The sequence below is a fragment of the Populus nigra genome, chromosome 1, assembly GCF_951802175.1.
Source record: "Populus nigra chromosome 1, ddPopNigr1.1, whole genome shotgun sequence".
NCBI lineage: Eukaryota > Viridiplantae > Streptophyta > Magnoliopsida > Malpighiales > Salicaceae > Populus > Populus nigra.
In genome coordinates this window covers 15,989,320-16,009,607 of record NC_084852.1, presented here as the reverse complement: position 1 = coordinate 16,009,607, position 20,288 = coordinate 15,989,320, and the positions used below count along the sequence as shown (strand labels likewise).

Below are 20,288 nucleotides of genomic sequence, written 5' to 3'. Positions count from 1 at the left end.
GTAAATATCCAAAATAATTTTCTAGGAATAATAAATCTGCACACATCCTTGAAAGAAGCCTTGATTATAATCGAGGACATCTCAAAATTTTTTTTACTCCACGGTTTGCGAGCCGTGAGAGTATAAAACACTAAGACAAAAATAGGTTTTTAAAGCACCCTAGATTTCGTTCATCAGAGCAGACTTATCCTAGAAAATTGATGGGATTAGAGAACATCAACACCATAACAGTTATAAGGCAAATCAAACATCAAGCAGCTTACCTTAGGTAGGGCGTACTAGGGGTGCTAAAACCTTTCCTTTATGCAACCAGTCCCTTGCCTTAAAATCTCTGAAAGACCAGTTAGGTTTTCTAGTGACCATAATACTAGGTGGCGACTCCCTTTTTTTCACAACAGAAAGACCCCAACATCAATCCCCGCTACGAAGGATGGGTCACCGCGATGTCGAGCTCTCGGGAGGGTGCGACACCGAGGAAGGGTCCTTTCAAGCGAGATCCATTCACTAGGAAATACCTAGCCCAGTGGAAGCCCGACCACTCAGTGTAAGTTTGTTTTCCTTTCATGCATTACTAAAAAATAAAGAACAATTAATAATTTTTGAAAAATTAATTTCAATTAATGAATGAAATTTCAAGTTTACAAATATTAAGGCTACCATAATGATAACATCAACGATAATATTATCGATAGAAGCGTCATTGTTTCAGTGGAGTCAGTTTTAAAAATCCTGAATAGAATCCTATGATTGATGAATGGTTCATAAAGTTTAAGGTTAGTAATAACTTTAAAAAAAATTTATTATGTTAATTTGGTTAATTTATTGATATTAATGAAATTATTCTTTTACAAATTTAAAATGCGAGGAAAAAATTTACTTCGATACAGCTGGCAATGTTGTTGCCAAAAGGAATTGGGAGAATCATGTTGTAAGGTAAAAATGAGATCAAGATAAATATTTTTTATTCAAATGTTAAAATTTTATTTTTTATTTATTAGCCGATATAGGTTGCGTACTTGTTTGTATGAGGCGCAGAAAAAAGACAAAAATATGCTAAAAAAAGAGAGCTTCCAGGCTGGAAGGACATAGCGATTTGGAAAGATTTCAGACCTCCGTACATCTTGGAGGCTGTATGGGAAAAATATATTCTTCACGTGATGTTCGAGCATTTTATGCGATAGTCATAATCGATGTGAAGAACTAGAACAAGCAAATTCACGATTTCATTACCATGCATACCGGTGGATCCACTCCATTCGTTTCGCATGCGAAGCGGATGAGAAGATTCTTTTTATTACATCATTTTTTTAATGTGTTTTTATATGAATATTATTAACCAGTAACAATTTTCTCTTGTAGGCTTCGGTTTTTGGACACGAACCAAGACCAAATGAGCTTTTTGTAGAAATACAAGCGTTAAATGATGACTGTCGAAAAGGGGTGTAACAACTTGTTAATAGTTGAGCTCAGTACTTTATGGTATGTTGGATTTCAACAATTTCATTTTCTAAGTATTATGTTTTTGAATTTCCTTAACTTTTTTTCAGGAAACATATAACACTCGGTTATAGGAGAAATATGGGGATGATCTTTCGACCTATCTGGAACTCGATCCAAATTTGTGGTTAGAGGCAAAATCATCTAGTGGACCCAATATAAATCAGGTGTATTATATCTCAAACATTACGAACTAAGACTTGCAGACAACCCGAAGTGTTTCAACCATTAGATGCTCGCAATCGGTTCTGAGCACTCAAACTCAAGAGTTCGAGGCGATTTTAAACTAACAAGTTGAAGCTTTGATGACCCGTTTTGCTGCTAAGAAAAGGTGACTTCATGCTGAGACGACCAAACTTCACCGATTGTACATGGAGTTGAAATCACAGATGAGTGATACATGTATTCTTTCTTATTGGCCCCATAGTCCAAGCGAAGACCCGCCTCCTCCTCATGCCCCTCTGTATTAGATGAATTGTATTGGAATTTATAAATTTATAATAAATATTTGATTTTTTTAATTTATTTTATTTTAATTATTTTTTTTAAGAATTGTTTTAAAAAAAATTACTGACAATCTTACTAACAGATTAAGTCTGTCAGTATATTCCAGATAGTTGGAAAAAATTATTGCAAATGTCATTGTAACACTGTTTAATCACTAACAATTTAATTATGTCGGTAACATTAAGAAAATCATTGATGGAATTACATATAATTTTTTTTTTCCGGTAATATGTCCTATTCACCGAGAGATATACTGATAAAATTAAGCAAGTTTTTTTTGTTTAGCATGTTTATTTTGTTTATAAATCCATTGGTAATTATTTTATGGACAAAATTACAGACAAAACATGAATTATCAGGGAAAGTTTTTCCTACAAACTAAAATTATTTGTGAGCCCGTAAGTAAAAGTCTTCCTGATAGGCTGAATATCTAATTACCGATAGAATATTCCGTTAATAAATTTAAAAAATATAGTAATGATCCCATGAGGAATTTTACATGAACTCAACATAAAAAGAAAGACGGCAAGACTATGAACTACCAGTTATATGGGCCTTCCCTAAGTGCTGGCCTTCAGTTTACTTAAAAACCAACCTTCTAGATTAGAGAAAAGACAGACCCCAATCCTGTTGCTAGCCATCAAGCCACTAGATTTGACATGTGAATATCTATTCTAACTAGGAAAGTAATTTCTCAAGGATCGATTCCTCTATTATTTTTTTAAAAAACCAGAAATCTAACTCATTTTTAACAAACATTATAGCTTCACCTTACATAGCAGAGTGTTTTTTTTGGCTCAGTGAGATGAGGGAATGAATAACCACAAACAACAGGCACCTGGAGAGAAAAGGCCAAGGATCGTGCTCTTGGACACCGCCAGTTCGAAGAGCAAGCCATGGCTTTAACCCTTTGATTAATTAATCATTACTGCAAATTGCATAGAACATTGAGGATCTGGCATCCTAAACAGTAAGCTTTTTATGAGACAAAGGCAAAAACTCATCGTTTATAATGCAATCATAAGAAATGGCAAAAACAGAGACTCTGAGTAAGAGATCATTTCTGTGGAATGAAATGAAAATCAGGTGGTATATAAATTAAGGTGAATGGTTCGGTTTTTTGAGGGATTAAAAGGCAGGTCTGTGAGCAAAATCTTACATTCTGCTGGTTGCATCTGTTGAAAGAGAAGGCAGAACAAGGCTAGTTATGATCCAAATGCATAAACATAATTCCCGAGGATACTTCAAAGGCTTGTTAGTTTTGGAACGTTTAAATTTTGATTTTTTTAAAAAGCATTATTACTTTTTTATATTTTTAAATCGTTTTAATATTCTAATATTAAAAATAATTTTTAAAAAATAAAAAAATATATTATTTTATATTTTTAAACAAAAAATATTTTAAATAATACCAACTATCACAATCCAAATAGATTAACAATTGACGGTCCAAAACATGACCCGTATCATCCCAGTTCTTAATGGTTCCATTGTTAACAATATAAGGCCCTGTTTGGTAATAAGGTTGTTCATGGGGCTGCTGCAGCTATTACCAAACCCAACCCAAGTCACCAAAGTAAAGATGTTATTAGGAGCAGTTGACAAACAATTTGGTGTGGCTAAAGTTCATTTTTGTCTCTGGAATTTTTTATTCTTTCATTTTTGGTCCTTGTTGTTTTTATTTTTGACATTTTTATCCTAAAACTTTATTTTTCTTGTATTTTAACCCTTATATATTGATTGAAGAAATACAAAGTTGCTAGAAATGGAGAAGAAAGAGACAAAATTCAGTCATCCATAAAAAAAATCTTAATATCAATAAATTTGTATTGAAAAGAAGAGTTCAATAATGGTCATTTTGATCTTTAATAATATAAAAAAAAACCGTCTAAAATGTTCATTTATATTTAGTTTGATTTTGATTTTTAGAGATAAATAGAGGGCATTTAAGGTTGGAAATGAGGTTACTAGGATTTATAATATGTATTTTGGATGGTTTTTTTTATTATAAAAACAAGTTAAAAATTGGATTTTAAAAATACTAAAACTTAAACCTTGTTTTTTGAAGACCAAAGAATATATAAATAAATGCATGTTGTGGCTCATTTAAAAAAGAAAGAGTACGCAGGATTGGACTTATCCCATTTGTAAGCCCAGGCAAGCTTGGGATTTTTTTTCTTCTCAAAACCTCTTTTTTAATTAATTATTTTATTTAAAAATAGAATAAAATTATATTTAAATAAAGCTATTGATATGATATTAAAAAATTATATATCTAGTTTTCATTACTTGTTTTTTTAAAAAAAAATTATAGCTTTTATGGTAATATTAGCAATTATTTATGAATAACTATATATAAACCTAACTTACAAAAATTATTAAAAAATTGCACATGATTATTCAATGAGAATATATATATAAGAATGATGATAATTTTAAGCAAGATTTTTTTTTTAATTTTCTTAACCCAGTCTCAAAAATCTTAATATTATTGGGTCTAAGAGATTTTTCTTAAGTGAATTTGGAAGAACATGCTGCAATTAATTTAGTATTTGATAGAATGGATAATTAATTAATCTCCCAACTCCATATGATATAATTATCTCATTAATATTATTAATCACTTTTCAATGAATTTTATCTTCCTTGCCCTGCATAAACTAAATGAGAATAAAATCTCCAAAAGACTAAAAGATTTTATTAATTAAGTAAATGATTATAGATCATGAATTAAAATCTTTATATCTAATACAAGAACAAAAGAAATAAAAAGTCAATATATCTAATAAGGGCAGGAAGTCATGCTTATTTCCCTATTTAATTCAATTTAATTTAATTTTTTATGGCATTCTTCGGTTAAGATGTGTTGTCAATCGCTATTAGCAGCTTGGCTCCCAAGGCTCACCTGTCGGTACCTTTCTTCCCAAGCTTTTTCCATCACCGACTCAAATTCCTATAAATCCAAACAACCAAAGTATCGTGTTCTTCATTAACAAGACTCTTTCTTTGTTCTTTTTTTTTTTTTAATCTTTACAAGCCCACAATCGGAAGCAGGCAAGATGAGAAGAGAGGGGCGGCCACATGGAATGGTTAGGGCCTATGCAGTCTTGCCACCTCCATGGAACCCTAAACCTGGAGGAGACAGAAAGTTCAACAAGTTTGATACACCCACAACAGCCGGATTGTTCACCAAGGTCTCATCAAAGCCCACAAACCACTCCAAATTCACAGGGAAATGCGGTAAGCCACGGTGCTTAGAATGTCACCTGCAACCATGTTGCAAGGCCAAGCACAAAGCCAAAGGATCCCATAAGGTAAAATCACAAGATGTTTTGTCTAATTCCAATGCTCAGTTTCTTGCTTGGCGGGTTGTGAATGGCCGGCATGGCTCGAATCTTTCTGGGTTTTCTGCCACGGGGATGTTGAACCATTTGGCCAGTACTGGTGACCATGACTATGCAGATGAAGTACTTGATGATTCGGGACATGAGAATGATCAAGAGTTTGTTGATGATGACGATGAGAATTATATTGGTGATCGTGTTAATATCAAGAACATTGAAGAAGAAGATGGTATGAGTTACTGTGATGTGGGATTTGAGGTGGACCTAGCTGAAGGAGATGAAGATTGGTGTTTGGTGGCAGAGAAGGCATGATGCCATTGCCATGTCAATGTCGGTGCCTGTCATACCTTTCTTGAACATTTTTCTACAGTACTTTCTTCTAATTAAATAATTGTAATTTGTACAAGATGAATTATTAATTAAATGCAGTATTAATTAAATAATTTTTATATCTTGTATTGAAAATTTCTGCAAAATATTTGTATAACCAAAATGGAGATTCGGTTTAGTAACTACACTCAAGCCTGAAGTATGGAAGGAGGTTCTAAACCCGCGTGAGCCATTTCTCATTTTCCGAACAAAGTAAAATATTTTGGGCCGACTACTTCATCTGTTGGGTCTTTTAGCTTGCTTACCAAGATGAAGATTTTTTTATTTTCGCATTTTAATGTGACTTTACAGCTTGTTGACACTCAAACCAGCTTCAAGACATACTTCCTATCATAGATATATATATTTTTTTCAGTTTATTTATTATCATTGTTTTTTTTCTATTTATGTTATTTAAATTAACTAAGTTTATTAAACATAATTGTGACAATCACCCGAATCTAAAATATTTTTTTGTTTTTTTAAAAATGTTTGCACCGTCTTAACATTCTCTTTTATGTTGAAAAAATTAAAATTGGCTCATGGGGTAGCCCCCTATCTAGTATTTATTGTAATATATATATTGAATTTAAAAGTACACATAAATAATTAAATTAATGAAAAGTTTCAAATTCAAATTACAATACAATAACTCATGAATGTACTGAATTCTTTTAATTGGTATTTATCATTTCTCTAATACAATCATGTTTTTGTTTTCTCCCATTCGAACAGCGGACAAGACTCATTAATTAAAATTTGATCCAGCTATTAGCGTAAAGAGTTCACTATAATTAAGCTTAATTACATTATTTTATATTTTCATAATAAACCTTTATTTATCTTTCTTTCTCCTTTTGCTGCCATCATAACTTATTCAACTTGAGGAGAATCCAAAGTTGCAGTAACATGTACTAATCCAAATGTTTTTTAACAACCAATTAGAGAGCCAAATCAGCACACAAGGTCTCACACGTGGCGGAAGCCATTCCGTAAGCTCAATCTCACTTAATTATTATTTTTCTTAGTTAGTTTTGGGGAAAAAATTCAAAAAATACTATCCGATTACATAAGGAGTCTCTTGAGACATGTTCTAATGGGTTTAATGTATACTGAATTGGGTTTGCTCAGCTACCCCACATTGGTTTTCTACTGTTATTAACTGAACTAAGTATCTTCTGATTTGATTTTCTAAATGCTTGAGTTTTTCTTTTGGGTTTATATTACTTTTATTGGATGATTTTTTTTCTTTACTAATTTTTTATTTGATGTTCTTGTATGAAGATTAATGGATAAGAGTCAACTGGTTGTTAATACTAAGCATGATTTTCAGAACCCTAAAGATGTTTATTCTAATATGACGATAGTCAATTGAACTATGACGGTGAGGAATGTGCAAGTCTGAAATTTTATTCTGTCAACAAATATGAGTTATATGTAGACGATGATGATCAAGAACCTCGGAGCCCGAATGTTGCCAAGTAAGGGGATGCTGTTACTGTGATGAGGGATGAATATATGTGATACCCAGAGTTGCCATGGAGTTTGAAACAAAAGATCACGCGTATAAGTGTTGTAATAGATATGCGGTTTTAAAAGGTTTTATTATCAGTGAAAAGATTGTGAAATCACCACACTATAAACTTTGATTATCATAAAAAATGATGACTGGAGGCAAGGAAAGAGATACTTTGAGATCACGAAGAAGATGACTAAGCCACTTGATTTCACCAGCAGAGAGAGTCATGGCTCGGTATTCAAATTCATAACTTGATCATGATACTGTAGGTTGCTTTTTAGATTTTTAAGAAACAAGATTATCACCAAAGAAGATTGTAAAACCATAAATAGATCGTCTCGTGTGAGGGCATCCAGCCCAATCAACATCGAAATAAGCAAGAAGGAGCTCATAAAGAAGATTGATTGAGTGAGAGATAGACTAAACTGATGAAGAGTCCCTTTAATGTCGCCAATGATCCTTTTTACAGCATCAACATCGAAATAAGCAAGAAGGAGCTCATAAAGAAGATTGATTGAGTGAGAGATAGACCAAACTGATGAAGAGTCCCTTTAATGTCGCCAATGATCCTTTTTAGAAGATGAAAATGATCAAGTGAAGGCTTGTGCATAAACTAACTGACAACAATGACGACATGAACAATATCGGGTGCAAGAGACCGATATATATAACGAGGGATCATGAAAGTCAAAACCAGTGCTAGAGAGATGATGAGCGACGACCATAGGACTGCCTACTGGTTTGCAGTCCATTAACTGGGCACGCTGTATAATGTAATGTGCATATTTGATCTGACTTAGAAAAAGACCAGTAGGGTGTTAATGTGCTTCCAAGCCTAAAAACTAGCTTAAGGATCCCATCCATGTTCTTGATGGAAAATTCCCTTGTAAATATTCTATAAAGCCATCCAGAAGAATCTAATTGTTGCTTGTCAGAACAATATAATCAACATACAATAATAAATAAACTAAATTATCACCCTATGGAAAAACAAATAATAATGAATCAGCATGACTAAAAAAACCCAACATCCATTAGAAAAGAAAAAAAAAACAATAAAACTAAGCTCGGGGAGCTTATTTAAACCCATAAAATGTTTTGCGTGGCCTACACACATGTGAGGGGTGTTTGAAATCAATATAACCGGGTGGTTTCTCCTTGTATACTTTTTCGTGCAAAAAACCATCAAGGAATGCATTCTTAATGTCAAGTTGATGAAGAGGTCAACTATTGAAAATTGCCAAAGATAAAACAACCAGAATTGTAAATACCTTGACAACAAGGCTAAAAGTATCTGTAAAATCAAAACCTGGTAGTTGAGTGTACCCCTTTGCTACAAGTCAGGCTTTTAGGCTATCCACATAGCCATTAGATAAATACTTCACTCAAAATACCCGTTTTGAATCCACAGTTTTTTTTTGTGATGGGGTCGAGGTACCAGAACCCATGTTTGATTATGTTGAAGTGCCTAAATTTTCAAAGCAAGCAGTTGAAGATGAGATCACTAAAATTTTGGGCTGAAGAAAAAATGGTGGTGGATGATGGTGATGTAGTATACTTTGATATAACCTACAGTCTGTACAAAGATTGCCGGCCATTTTGGCATTCCTTGGGGTGAATCATCACAAAGCAAATGGTGCTTTTTGTGCTTCCCTTTTATATGACGAAAGCGTTGAATCTTCCATGGCTGGAAAGAAGCTGAAGACAATCCTCACATATCAAGATGCTGTAATTTCAGAAGCAATTAATTCAGAATTACCAGAGACGCATCACAGAGAATGTGTATGGCACATGTATCAACATGCACTTAAACAGCTAAACCACGTGTTTTTGGGCTCAGGTTCGTTTGTAAATGATTTAAGCAGATGCGTTTTCGATCATGAGGAGGACGGGGATGTTGTAAATGCATGGAATGTTATGTCGGATGCCTGTGGTCTATAGGAAAATGAAAGTCTGCGTGAGAAATTCAATGAAAGAGAGAAATGGGCTGTGGTTTATGGAAGATACATTTAATGTTTGATTTTGATATACTTTCGTTTTGGGAAAGTATTGAACGAGTGGCATACAAAGTGTTAGAAAGTAATTATGATATATTATGATATGAACCAACGATTGCCTAGACTAATGGCAGAAGTGGTTCTCTTGAAGCAGACAAGGGATACACACACACCTAATATATTTGATTTGTTCCAGCAAGAATATGAAACCTGTCTCAATATAATCATTAATCAGTACACTCCAAATGGGTCAGTCTGTGTATGAAGTGAGCATGTATGGGCAAGAACAAGAGTATACAGTGAATTTCAGCTCTTCTGAGAATATATGAAGAGTGAGTCTATGGGAGTTTTGTGCAGTCATGCACTGAAAGTTCTTGATTACAAGAGCATCAAGATGCTCCCAAGCCAATACATCTTGAAGAGGTGGAGGAGAGAGTCAAGGGTTTAAATTTTGGACAACTTATGCTCACAGCTTTGAGACACTACTGCAAAGTAGCTGGCATAGCCGACGATAAATTCTCTGACCTGAAACTCTTGACAATTGTTGATGGCTCCTAATACTAGAGCATTCATGTAGATAAAAGCAGCGTGTTGAGAATTTTACTAATTCTGTACACCATCATCCTGATTAACTACTTTTAATATGAAGCCTGATTGACTCGAAAGATTACACAACTTTTGAGATGCCATTGATTGAGTGATTGGTTATCGTTTTTATCTATACCAAATGACAAGAACTGGTGAAGGTTGCTGTGTTGCACTTGCTATTCCCTCAACAGGCTAATTCTTGAATCTGTCTTTCACAATCTATCAAGATGTAATTATTTTAGTGTTGTATCCCCTAACGAATCTGAATTGAAGCTTAAAATTTAGGTTCAGCGTGGCCTACATTTATGCAATTAATAGTTAAGGTACACACTAAATTTACAGTATCTGATCTCTGTAATCTCAGAGTACTTTGCACACATTTATGAATTTGCTAGATTTGAAATGAAGTCTCATTTCCTTCTCAAGCTCAACAACTCCACCGCATCATTCATGCTGAATATTTGGAGATGTATTCTCATGAGGACTTGCTTTGAGTCGTGAAGCTAGAGAACGTGGGTTATCACTTTTCTTTTGCATTGCATCTTTGGAACCACTGTTCTTGAGTGAAGACCATTGAGGAAGTTGAGAGGCGCTCCGTATCTTGCTGGGAGTCATTTTTCTTCCAGGCTCAGGTGATTCAGAATGAGTCAGTGGAACCTGTGCGCCGAAAACGGAGAAGAAAATTCAGTCCTTTTGAGAAACATAACAAGCTATGGATATGAATTTAAGAATGGATTCTGAAAGTGTTGGTTACCTTTTCCATCTGATTGTTTGGTGCTACTCTCTGTTTATAAAAATCAGGTAGCGGCCTGGCCTTGAAGCAAAGGCTTTGTCGCAGTCTTTTAAGTTCTGTTTCTGCTTTTTCCTGCTCAATATATAATGAACGTCATGTTAGAAACTTAATCTCTATAAATTTGAGTAATCGTTTTCTATTCGACTGAGTTTTCTGAGTTTTCCTCGCGATATTGTTTAAGATTACGATAATATTTATTTTTTTAAAGTATTTTTTATTTGAAAATAATTTAAAATAATATATTTTTTATTTTTTAAAATTTCAAAATAATTTAAAATTATATAAAATATTAATTTTCAAAAAAATAAATTAAAATTTTCAAAATTATTTTTTAAACGAAAACAAACATGTTTTATTTTTCTTACAAATATCCCAGGTAACTTCTCGGTAAGCTAAATGGGGTATTTTACCTTGAGTGTTACTTGTAGCTGCACTTTTTGTGCCTGATAGGCATTGAATTTTTCTTCCAGCTTCTGAAAGCATAGAGGAGACAAGAATGAGTGAAGGCTTAACCACAACAAATATTATGGGCCAGAGAAGCACAATAATTTCTTCAAAAAACAAAATATTCTTAGTTTTACTACTTGCCTCCTTTCTTCTTGCAGCTCTTTCTTCAGTCCTGAAGCTGAAGGGAATAGATGCACTTGGGGACTGAGATCTGTTTCTGCTGGAAGTCATAAACATTGAACAACTGACATGAAAAAACAATAATCAGATGTGCTCAAATTTCTTCTATGAAATTGATGCAACTTGGGTGACTGCAGAATATTTGAAGTATCTACAGCATCATTAGTTAGCTAAGAGGGATTTTAATTTCGACACTGGTAAAATTGCCTGCCGAAATTAAAACCCCTCTTAGCTAACTAATGATGCTGTAGATACATGAACTGGACACTGCGATTCTTTCCCATGACTGGAAGTCTGAAATAAGTAGACTGAACTATATAGTAAGCTGTATTGATGCTGTATATGATATGGAAAGACATCATGAAAGTAAATGGCTTTTTCTCTTGTGTTCTATTCCTTGCATCATATGCAGGTACTTGAATATATTTCCCCATAGAAATAGGTTACCTGTAGCCAACATCATATGTAAAATTAACTATTTATGTAATGTGTTTGTGTGGGTGTTTCAAACTTATTACTCTTTTGGAAGGAAATGCCATTTTGAGCGAACTGTTTTGCTTCCTGATGTCGAGGGGTGAAGAGGTGTTTTTGCCCTGCAATTTGTACGGAGCACAAGTATATATAACTGGTTAGATAATTAAAAACCACCAGTTTTCTTGTCATTCTAACGGAGTTTCACAAGGTACCTTCTTTTTTCTGACTGAGGGGTGGCTAAAGGATGCTTTGATTCTGCAATAGACACCTGAATTAAAAAACGAATCTCATTTTAGGATGCATGATTGGTTATTCCAAGTTGAGAGTCACTCGGGAAACGGAGTGTAATTCAGAAGTAGCAGGACAAAGAGATACGCACCATCATCATTGGAGTTCTTGAAGGAGTTGGGCAATCTTTAGATGACTTAGAATGAGAACCAACTCTAGAATTATCAATCTTCCTGATAATTGATGAAGTGATTCTATTAAATTCTCTGGCAGGAGTGAAGTTCATCGACTTATGAGTTGATTTTGGAGTTGGTTTTCTTCTTTCCACTGACTCTAATGCAGACTTCTTGCTGATTGGAGTAGCAGTGTTTTCTTTTTTCGCACGAACTGAAGGTGCAGGTTTAGCTGGAGTGGATGGCAGCTTAGATGCTTTATCATAAATCGAAGACTTAGAGGAAGAGACTGCTGGTTTCTTCTTGCTCATTGATGCAGCATCATCTTTACAAGACATGAAATCCTGCTAATGAGCAAAGGAATTCAGTTGATGACCAGAAATTTGAACATAAAAAATAGAGCTGTCTACACGATGTCATTACCTTTAATAGAGGTTTCTCCATTTGTTTTGATACACTAAGCTCCATTTCTTTAACCTCCTCCTTGTTATCGACCTTCACAATCTGGTTTAAAGTCTCGATCTTAACACAATTCTCCACAAGAATCTCGTTTTCGGCTGATGGTTCAACTTCTTCCACATTGCTGCTTTCAAATCTTTCCATATCAACATTAGAGGTACGAGTATTGTCATCAGCAACAAAACTTGCTTCAGAATTTACTTGTTGCACATATACCTCTTCCCGATCACCAGCTTCTTGGGAGTTTGTGGCCACTGTTAGTGAATCTTGGGTTGTCTTATCAGGAATTCCACCCTCATTTTCAGGCTCCTGCACATTGCTTGCTTCTGCATTTGCTTGCTCAAGCAAAGCTGCTGCCTTTCTTGCAGCAAGATTCCTATAATGTGCTTCAAAGAAAGCCTTTTTCTGCGCAACTGAGCCAGGTCTTGAGAATTTCTCAGCCTCTTCAACATATCGGTTATTAGAGAAGCTTGACCATTTCTCCCAAGATAAGGAATCTGACATGAACCTCCCAAACGAGATCGACTGTCCAAGCGCATGAGTTGGGTTCCCCTGTGGCATAAAGTTCATTTTCATGAATTCTGAAAACCAAGTTGTTCTATAGTATGAAGATCATCAAGATTTATCCCATCAGAACACAGAAACAAACAATGATGAAGCTATCCGACAAGAGAGTAAGTGAGTCTTTTTGAAGAAACCCTTTGCAGAAAAACTGAACTGGAAGTCGAAAAGATTATACTTTTCAGTTTCGTTTCATTCAGTGCTTAAATCATTACTGTGGTAACTGGTAACCAGATTTTCACTTGATTTTCATTTCTTCCCTTGAGTTTTCAACTTGGGGCAAATAAAAAGGAGAATTACTACTAACTTCAAAAGCTGAAACCTTAGTGGTGGTGGTAGCAAAAGGAGACAGAAATCACTAACCCATCATTTACTTTCAATAACTAATTAGTAGCCAATTATTGCAAAAACAATAGCAAGTGCAGAATGCAGAATGCAGAATGCAGTTTGATGAACTGACCTCTTTGGCGTCATTAGAAATGCCTGCGGCGTAAGAGAATGGTTGCATGACACAAGTTGTGTCCCCCATGACTTGGGTAGCGTTGGTGAAACCTCAAAATGATCCAAACTTTTGATCTCCTTGGTTTTGTATCTATATGTACTACTTTACTAGTGTTTATGTAGTCCAGTCCAGTCCCCTCCTAAGTAAACCGTTTGAATTTGAATTTCAAATGGAAAAGGGCAACAATACTGGGTCCATGCATGCCGTGAAAAAGCAGGCACTGGCAGCATCCAAACGAGAAAAAAAGAAAAAAGCTCGGTGCACCCTGCTTTTATTATTGTCTCCAGTGGGGTCTCCTATAACCATGTATGGAAATTAGAAACGGTAAGAATCTTTTATTTCCCAACAACATGGTATGGGGCCCACATTGAAGGCTTCAACGTCCAAAAAACATGGCTAGTTTGAATTTGAGGTACACAACAAGTAGGCTCTGTGCTCTAGGTTTGCTCTCCGTGAATGTTTAAGGAATTGAAGGAAAAGGGGAAAAAATCGAGCATTCATTGCATTCCTCTCGAGCAGCTCCGCTCTGGGAAAGGACAGTGTAAATTTTGTCATCGACGACTAAGATCAGTTTCGTCATCCAAAATATGATGGCCCCTGTCGTCTTCGCCTGTCAATTCTTCGTTACAACACAGTTGGGTTTTAGAAAGGGTGCAAAAATGGCTAGAAAGAAGAACATTCTATTTTGCTGCTCCAAGTTAAGCCATTGCTAAGGAATTTTGGTCATTTATTTACGTTACGACGTATCTCTTGATAAAAAGACAACATCGTCATCTCTCACTTCATCAAAGACAATTATAAAATCTGAATTAAACGTTAAGTATTACAGAAATTATTTCAATCATTTAAATGATTTTTTTAAAAAAAATTATTTCCCTTAGAGCTCTTATTGAATTTTCAAATTCAAATACTGTTTTACAACACTAATTAGCTTTAAGGATGATAATCATATTTGATTTAATAGGTATTTAACTTTATATAATCTTTTGATTAGATTAAAGTCAAAACACCTAATTTGATTTCACTTTGATTTCGCGAAGATTTCACTTAATTTGTACTCACCCTAGTATTTAGATTGTTTTTTTTATTAATATATATATATATATATATATATATAATCTTTAATTTTTAACTAAAATTTTACTTCATAAATAGCAAAACGTTTTTTCTTATATCCTATAAGAATCGATCTAAATTTATAATTTTACCCTATAATTAAAATTGAACTTATAATTATGAATATATGATTATTAACTAAGAATACTTAATATTATACACGGTATCTTTATATTAATTACTAAATAATATATGATGTAAGTTGGGTAGTTTATGTATTTGTTTTAGCCATTTAATAAATAATAAGCACATATACATCATTTTAAAACATAAAAGAGATCTTTAATAATTCATATACGTAATTGTATTAATAACTAATGATTTACTAATTAATTAAAAAAATGATGTTTGATGGTATAGGAGGTTTTTGAGAAAATAGTAGAGGTTGTTTTTCAAAGTATTTTTTGTATGGAAATATATTAAAAATATATTTTAAAAAAATTTAAAATTTATTTTTAACATTAGTATATTAAAACAATCTAAAAATATAAAAAAATTAATGTAAAATAAAAAAAATAAAATTTTTAGAAATCACGACTATACGTAGGTGTGTTTAGTAGTGTGGTAGCGGTTGCTTTTCAAATAGCTTTTCGTGCCGAAATACATGCCAATGATTTTTTTTATTTTTTAAAAATCATTTTTAACATCAACACATTAAAACGATCCAAAAAGTACAGACCACACTCAATTTTAGCAAAAACAAAATTCAAAATTTGACGAAACGCAGGTTGAAACGCACAGCCAAACACTCTCACACACTACTTTCAAATAACTCCATAATCTTTTAAAAAAATCTTTCAAATAATAATTATATATGTATTAGATTGTGAAGTACATAAAAAAAAAAATTTGACTCCATGCATTATCATTTCTATAAACAACCTCTTAACATGTGCTCCTATCAAAAATAACTCCATTATAAAAACAAAAAATAAGAAGGAATAATAAGTATCACATGTCATTTTCTTGCATTTTCTCCTGTAACTTGCTACAAGAAACAAAGATGAAGTTATGAACACCAGGATACATTGCTGACCTAATGGCATAAAAGAGGTGCAGCAGCACTGTTTCCTGGCAAGAACTTTTCAGTTAGCTTTACATTAGAAAAGAAACTGACAATTTTTACAGTTTGCTCTCAATTTTATTTTATTTTTTTAATCTATTTTACCATTATTAAATTTGTCCCCTATTTTTATTTTTCCATTAATTTATAAGCTAAATCCATAATTTTCGTCATTGATTTAGAGTTTAACCTGAATCACTAGGTCAACAACAAGCTATATTAGTAATTATTGACTAAGTTTACCAAGAACATTATAGCAGGCTAAGTTTGAAGCCAACATATTTTCTTTCTGTTTTTTTTTCTATTTTAAATTCCAACCTCGATGTTTTTATGGCTTTTAATTAATTCAAGATACAAATCATAATTTAAAGTCTTTAAAAGTTTTTAACCACAAACATAATTCAAATATACAAATATGAACCAAACTTAAAGTCTTAGAATATTCAAATGACAACAATCACAATCAATAAGAGAAGATATACAAATTCCTTCACTTTCACTGTAACACAACCTATTTTTAAACACTTTCAAATCTTTTCATCGGGTAAATTGAAAACCATGCTTTTTTATATATATACTAAGTTCTATTTTTATATTTTATAGGTGTTTACTAAAAATTCAGAAGAGTATTTTTTTATTTTTAAGCATACCAAGTTATCGACATCACAACAAATTCACACAATCAATCTCAAATTATAGTTTAACCATCATGAACTTTCATTAATTAACAACATAAATTACATTCTCTTTCATAATTCAAATATTTTTCAGCGTTAAAAGTATTTCACCAAAATAAAAACATGATTAAATCGTAAAGATTAAAATAAGCTAATTGCATGTATTTCTCTTAACCTAATGAATACAAATAAATATCATATCAAATTCAAACTTAATATATGGAATTCAAAGGTTAAATTATAAGCAACTTAAATCTGATTTACTTTACATTACAAGAATTAGTAACAACTTAATATTATAAAAGAGAATTTAAATAATTCATAGTTACATCTCTAGAACTTAACCGAAGAAAGTGTTAAGGCTAATCTAATGCTCCACGTGAGGCTAAGATGTATTTGAAATTTTTTGTAACATATAATATAAATGAACTATAGAATTAAATCATGTGATTCATAATTTAAATTACTCTTTAATGTCTTTCTTTCAATTCTAGCCAAAAGCTTATTATTATTAGTTCAATAATTCCACTCATACCACGAAACTCCTCGAAGTAATTAATTAACTCAGACATCTCGATCATTAATCTTGTTGATCTCACTAATACCTCTCAGATAATTGATCAATAAAAACCCGATCATTAGATAATCTGACGCCACTAGCACCACCTAAAGTACTAGTTAACAAATTTTCTAGTCATTAGATAAAATGACATCACTTGTATCATTCAAGATACTAGTCGAACAAATTTCTCAATTATCAGATATACTGACGCTACTAGTACTATTTAAGGTAATAGTCAAAAAGTATTTTCATTAATCCAGTCACTGTTAATATATATATATATATATATATATATATATATATATACATACATACATACATACATACATTTATGAATAACACATTTAAAGAAGACTACAATTGTTAGATTATTAAGAATTCTATACTTAAAAACGGGTAGTGATGCAAAGCACCTACTTGGTATCTGCGCTCAAGTAATGGTCCCTTGTTACTAGATAGATCTTGTGGCCTCTCCTGTACCAATAGGTATTCAATTATCAACATTTATTTTAATCAAAATTTTAAACTAATACTCCTTTGAATACAAGTTTCAACAAGGTAAGTTTTATACCTTTTTTTTAATTTGTTTTCTTCAATTAACATACTATATATATATATTCAATTAGTAGAAAATGTCAATTTATTCAAGCTAAATTCTCCAAATTTTCTAATTCTGACTGTCCATTAATTTATCTATTTTCATATTTACTTCTATTATATTTTCATATTTATTCTACATTTATGATTTCATCTCAATTTCATCAATCTACTATTTGTTCTATATTTTCACAAATTTTATATATATATATATATATATATATATATATATATATATATATTTGCTTATTTATCTCATTGATGTCTTACAAACTTTAAAATTCAAGGTTTATTAGAAATTCAACCACAATTACATAAACTAATTAAATCTATTTTACTTCATATCTAATATATCAACACATATTTAAACACTCATTAATGAACTTATATTTTCTTTGGCTCCCACTAATCCTTACTTTCTCATATTATAACCGATACCTTAGGCCCTTTTCTTTTTTCTTCTTTTTTCTCTTTTGTTTACAATTCAATACCTCATTTAGACGCAATTCAACACAATTATCATGATATTTTATAGAATTTCTTATAGATTTTTTTAAGGTTTATTTGGCTAAACATTAAAATAAAAACAAACTAAAATTAAAGAAAAGACACTAGAATATGTTTGACAAACACACCTTTAGCCTAAAGGCTAGGCTTGTTGGGTCTGAAGCCCAAGTTCAGCCTGGTTTTGTTGGGTCAAAAGACATCCCATAGCTGTTTTTTTTTTCAAAAGAAAAGGAAAAATGTGGATTGGACTCTATCATACAGGCTGGGCTTGATCTAACTCATACAACTTGATAACTAATTTGTACAATAACTTACATAATATGAATTATAATTCACATTCTGCATCCTTGTACAAAAGGATTTGAGATCTTACAATTTTGAAATTTTCATTTAATCTAATAAAAAGTTTATGGATTTTCTCTTGCTATCTTGCCGTTACAAATTCCTTTATTGCACCACATGTGCACTTGGGAATTTTGTCAAATAGTCGAAGTTCATCCCATAAAGCTTTGAATTAGGTGTAGTAAGCCATCACAAATGGATTACCCTGTTATAGCATATAAAGATCCTTTTTTAGTTTATGGCACTCATGTGGCATTACCCTATAAAAAGTGCTTCTCAAGGTCCTTCCATAAATCTTCTATCGTCTCTGTGTACTCAAAGCTATCATGAAGGTCATGAAATATGGCAATAAAGAGCCAAGAAATAACCATTTAATTGTATTTTTTCCGAATAAGCATAGAGGTTTGGATTTGCAAGTGTTCCATCAACGAAAGATATTTTGTTTTAAGCATGGATGGTATTTTCATCGCTCTCCTCCATGTAGGATAATTATCTCCATTAAGAACACTTGTAATAAACACAGTACATGCATGAATTATCTGAAAGGTGCAAGTAATAATACGAGTTAGAATCAATAAAAGTTTGTGTTTGAGAATCAATAGAGTTTTATAATTGATTTTCTTCCCTTTTCAATTGAGTTTAAGGAGTGGCGGTATCACTATTTTATGTCATTGTTAAGCTTTTGATATATTGAGAAGTTGCTAGCGTAGAAAGGAAAATCATGCATTTCAACATTTTCTGTAGGTTATGGCCAATCTAAGCTAATATTTTGACACGAGTCGTCACCAACGGATTAGAATACACTATCTTATTATTATTATTATTAAAGATTTATACACTATCTCATGATTTATACTATTCATATGATCGCCTGAGGATTCTTTTGGAATAATATTAAATAAAAAAAATTATCTATGGAAGATGTATATATAAATAAACTCTCATTTCATATGGATATCCTATTGCCATGAATTAGTTCTATCCATGGTTTAATCCCATCAATTGAGGATATAAAGTATAGTTTTTTTTCTTTCAAAAAAATGGGTCATGCAAGTGTTAAAAGCACTACAATAGAGAATATTCAGAGTAATTTACCCTTATATATACAGTATCATAACATTGTTATTGGACAAATGCTGGAATGTCCCACAAAGTTTGAATTCTAGTGAATAAATAGCATTATATTCACATCCAAATATAGATTCTAATAAAAAAAATAATTATATTATAACAGAAAAATAAAAACTAGTCACAAAATTGACAACCAAATAATAATAAGGGGCATCATGGTATACTCAAAAGCTTAGTCTATATAATGTGTGTGTATATGCATAGATATAGATATAGATATTGTTGGATAATCTTGATAAAATAAAATAATGCTTATTATAGAAATCAATTTTTGTAAAAATATTAAATATATTTATTATATCTTTTAAATGAGAAAAACCGGTAAATATTGCTTTTTTAAAAAAATTTATTTGAAAATGTATTAAAATAATATATTTTTTTATTTTTTTAAAATTATTTTTGATATTAACACATCAAAATAATTTGAAAAATACTAAAAATATTAATTTAAAATAAAAATAATATTTTTTTTCAAAAATATTTTTAAAAGACAAAATCTTTTAATCATTTTATACTATGACACTACATGTCCTAATTTTAAAGTGCTAAAAACAACAATTTGAGACGATACACCATGGTAAAAACATTAAACGAGTAGTTATGATTAAGATTTGTCATTTTCTATATGTTCTTGATATCAAATATAATCTATCAT

At 31.9% G+C, this 20,288-nt stretch overlaps 2 protein-coding genes across 4 annotated transcripts; one reads left to right on the top strand and one right to left on the bottom strand.

Moving 5' to 3' along the window:
- Positions 1-4,873: 4,873 nt before the first annotated feature.
- On the top strand, positions 4,874-5,799 carry LOC133680904 (uncharacterized). Its single transcript, XM_062103931.1, has one exon. The coding sequence runs from the start codon at positions 5,064-5,066 to the stop codon at positions 5,658-5,660; it is 597 nt and encodes a 198-aa protein (XP_061959915.1). The 5' UTR covers positions 4,874-5,063; the 3' UTR covers positions 5,661-5,799.
- Positions 5,800-10,088: 4,289 nt separating this feature from the next.
- On the bottom strand, positions 10,089-13,816 carry LOC133697201 (protein WVD2-like 7). Of its 3 annotated transcripts, none has more exons than XM_062119627.1 (9): positions 13,597-13,816; positions 12,540-13,127; positions 12,095-12,460; positions 11,928-11,983; positions 11,760-11,834; positions 11,203-11,281; positions 11,025-11,087; positions 10,576-10,686; positions 10,089-10,478 (listed from the first exon to the last, which is right to left on the bottom strand). In XM_062119627.1, exons 1-9 carry the CDS (start codon positions 13,663-13,665, stop codon positions 10,266-10,268), a joined length of 1,620 nt encoding a protein of 539 aa, XP_061975611.1. In that variant the 5' UTR covers positions 13,666-13,816; the 3' UTR covers positions 10,089-10,265. The 3 variants fall into 3 exon arrangements, with proteins under 3 accessions (XP_061975611.1, XP_061975620.1, XP_061975602.1); XM_062119636.1 differs by having other exon boundaries at positions 11,203-11,278; positions 13,597-13,815; XM_062119618.1 differs by having other exon boundaries at positions 11,203-11,305; positions 13,597-13,811.
- Between the last annotated feature and the right edge of the window lie 6,472 nt (positions 13,817-20,288).